Source organism: Lytechinus pictus, chromosome 2 (assembly GCF_037042905.1).
Source record: "Lytechinus pictus isolate F3 Inbred chromosome 2, Lp3.0, whole genome shotgun sequence".
NCBI classification, from domain to species: domain Eukaryota; kingdom Metazoa; phylum Echinodermata; class Echinoidea; order Temnopleuroida; family Toxopneustidae; genus Lytechinus; species Lytechinus pictus.
In genome coordinates this window covers 40,455,651-40,459,345 of record NC_087246.1, presented here as the reverse complement: position 1 = coordinate 40,459,345, position 3,695 = coordinate 40,455,651, and the positions used below count along the sequence as shown (strand labels likewise).

The window sequence follows — 3,695 nt, the reverse complement described above, 5'->3', positions numbered from 1 at the left end:
TGCAATAGAATTCTTTGATAAATTGTTATCAAATGTCACATACAGTTATCATTTTGATACTGAGCATCTTTGCAATAGATTTCTTTTATGAATTGTTATCAAATGTCACATACAGTTATCATTTTGATACTGAGCATCTTTGCAATAGAGTTCTTTGATAAATTGTTATCAAATGTCGCATACAGTTATCATTTTGATACTGAGCATCTTTGCAATAGAATTCTTTGATAAATTGTTATCAAATGTCACATACAGTTATCATTTTGATACTGAGCATCTTTGCAATAGATTTCTTTTATGAATTGTTATCAAATGTCACATACACTATACAGTTATCATTTTGATACTGAGCATCTTTGCAATAGATTTCTTTTATGAATTGTTATCAAATGTCACATACAGTTATCATTTTGATACTGAGCATCTTTGCAATAGAATTCTTTGATAAATTGTTATCAAATGTCACATACAGTTATCATTTTGATACTGAGCATCTTTGCAATAGAATTCTTTGATAAATTGTTATCAAATGTCACATACACTATACAGTTATCATTTTGATACTGAGCATCTTTGCAATAGATTTCTTTTATGAATTGTTATCAAATGTCACATACAGTTATCATTTTGATACTGAGCATCTTTGCAATAGAGTTTTAAAACCTGTATCAAAGATATCGAGTGCATACCAAACTTTCAAGAAACATTATAAATCTTTGGACATATACAGATACACGTCCCTTCAAATTTTTATGTTTTTTATTTTCATTCTGAATTCATGTACATCAGAATATTATGAATTTACCCTAGCCAAGGAAGTATCTATTTTGTAATTTGAATGACTAAAATAAATGAAATGCGAAATACATATAGTGATACATTAAAAGAAAGGATTAATCTTCTTTTTGACAGATAGGACAACGATACGTAGTTGCTGTGATTTCTGCATCGGTGAGTCCCCAAACTTCAGAGCATTCATGATGCATCCACCGATTGCAGAAATCACAGCCGATCCACTTTTCACCCTCTCTGTATGCTACTTGACACATGCAACAAATATTTTGATCTATTTGCAGGCGAGGTTGCTTACGGGGTTGATTTTTGCTTTTCGTCTCGCGTTTTCTTTTCCCCCTGACATTCTCCTTCTCTTCCTTCTTTTTCCTCCTCTCCATGGCTTCCTTTTCTCTCTTCTCTCGCTTCACTCGGAGCTGTTCTTCTTTTATCTTCTTAGCTTTTTGACGCTCTTCGAGTCTCTCTCTTTTCCGTTCTTCTTCTTTTTTCTTGTTATCTTCTTTCTCCTGAAGGAATTCAAGGAAGGCTTCCCCCGATATTGCTTCTGGCAACTGCTGACGCCTCTTTCCGGTTGAGAATTCTACCCGTGGAAATCTTATATATTCGTGAAGAGCAGGGGAGACGAAGTCAGCCTCGGAGAATGCCTGTCTGTCACAAACATTGACACGATCCATAGAACTCAACCTTGGGGTTGAATGTTGAGGAATTACATCAGTCGCCTTTCTCGATGTGGATGGTTGGTCCACTTCCTCTGGTGCAGACGTAGATGACGTGCTACCAGATGCTGCTGAGAAAATTGAAGAAGGATGAAGATGATCTTTTTTGTAATTTTTCGTGAAGGGGAAGATCCCAGCAGCCTTGAATCCGTTGATTGCTATCGCCGGTCGTGATGCCACTCTCTCCCAGGCTTTCTTGAAAACTCCGGCGAATGTAGACTTCGTCACGAAGTATCCAGGGTGGGTTATTCTAAACGCCCGTTCTGCATTGTTCCACTCCGCTTTGAGTGACCTGAAGAGGGAAACATCACAGGGTTGAAGTAGGTGTGTGGCGTTAGGCGGAAGCCTGTATAAGATGATTCCGTTCTCCCGGCAGAAACTAGCAACCTCCGGTGATTGGTGAGTGCTATGGCCATCCACCATTAGCAGAACGGGGGAGTGTTTCATCAACATTTTCATCCGACAAGTTGTCAGATCTGACATCTTTCTCTGATGTTGATTGGCTGAGAGGTAATGTTACTATGGTAACTGTCGGATAAAATGGTACTTGTCGGATAAAACGTCCGACAAGTCCTTTCATGAAACGCCCCCAGGGTCTCGGAATGTTGTGTTGAGTGAGAAACGGATGGAAGAGATTCGCGACGAAGGCGAAGAAGGACTTAGAGTCCATCCATCCGCTGTCGGTTGCTGCAAAGAATGCTCCGTGGGGTGCGTCCGTCATATACCGCCCACAAGCCTCTGTCCGTTTACCTGGTACGATAATGACAGGGGGAAGGAAATCTCCGACAGCATTCATTGTTGCCAAGACGGTGATCTGCGTCTTGTCGGAGTTCCTCACCTCGTGGACGGCTTTCGATCCCTTCTCTGCAAGAACTCTCGTCCCCTTGCGCCCGCCAAGTGGGAAGCCGCTTTCGTCACAATTGAACATCCGCCTTCCTTCAAAGAGGATGCTCATGGCCCCCACTTCCTCCAGATAGGCCTCTAATTCTTTGAACCATCGATCGATTCGGCCAGGGGTGACAATGGCCCTCTCCTTGCCTATCGGTTGGGATTTTCGGAAGACAAGCCTCGGATTTCTGGTTAGAAATCTCCCAAACCATTTGTCACCTGGCCTGTTGTTGGTAAATGGTGTCTTCCTTCCATCTTTATCGATCATGTTCTTCACTACCTGCAAATAAAAACAAAGAGAAAAGACAAAACACTGTTAGCTTTATGACTAAGGTTCACTACTCCAACAATTATCACTATTTTTATTATATTATTAAGAGAAATGTGATACGAATGGATGTATGGCATCATTAATTTCTGTTATAATCAATTGAGCACAGCAAATGGTAGTACAACTATAAGCTGGTGTATCATTTAATTGTTAATCTCCAAAAGGAATATAACAGATGTATGATAGTATATTTATGCATTTTATATTTCAGTCGTAGTCATTTCACTTTGAAATAACCATATGATAGTTTCCCAATAACTGGTTGAGAATGACAATATGAATACCACCAAAGCGAGTGATGAATGATACTTACATCTTTGATGTTTTCTTTGGTTTGACCTAAACCAACTTTGGTCATTTGAATGGCCCAGTCGACGATTGCCTTCTCTTCCCCGGGGGTGATATAAGTTGAAGGGCCTTGTCTACTGTCAACGGGGGTCCTCCCATGGAATTTATCGGCCAGTGTGGCCAGGGGGATGCTATACTGCCTTGATGCAGCTCGAAGAGAGAGCTCGCCCCATTCAACTCTCCTGAGAGCGGAGTGAAGGTCTTCTTTATTCCACTCCCTGAATGTTTTCCTTTTCGGCATGATGACAGCTAAAATACATATAAACGAAAAAAGGGAATATATTTAAAAATCTGGAAGCTATGCTTGTATAGTCTAAAATATTTCAAATTACTTGATGTTGAATCCCGGTGCTTAATTTCAATTTTCAATGTTTTTACGTTATCGTTTCTGTAACATCAAGTATACTATACAGACACAAATGATAATACCAAAATGTATTTTTATTTACTTTAATCTATCATACCGCCCCATACAACGTAATGTAATACTAGTATACAAGCGAATCTAATACTAAAAAAACCAATAAAACACAATAACGTTATGATTTCCATTCACCAAATAATATCAGGTTACTTCGCTAAACGTCAAATTAGACCAACAAGAAGCATAAAAGTCGTCA

The 3,695-nt window shown here is 39.4% G+C and overlaps 1 protein-coding gene across 1 annotated transcript; it reads right to left on the bottom strand.

Annotated features, from left to right (window-relative positions):
• Positions 1–893: 893 nt before the first annotated feature.
• LOC129279702 (uncharacterized) lies at positions 894–3,316 on the bottom strand. The gene is made up of 3 exons (XM_064095640.1): positions 3,041–3,316; positions 2,106–2,676; positions 894–1,945 (listed from the first exon to the last, which is right to left on the bottom strand). The coding sequence occupies exons 1-3, from the start codon at positions 3,314–3,316 to the stop codon at positions 894–896; spliced, it is 1,899 nt and encodes a 632-aa protein (XP_063951710.1).
• Positions 3,317–3,695: the final 379 nt, after the last annotated feature.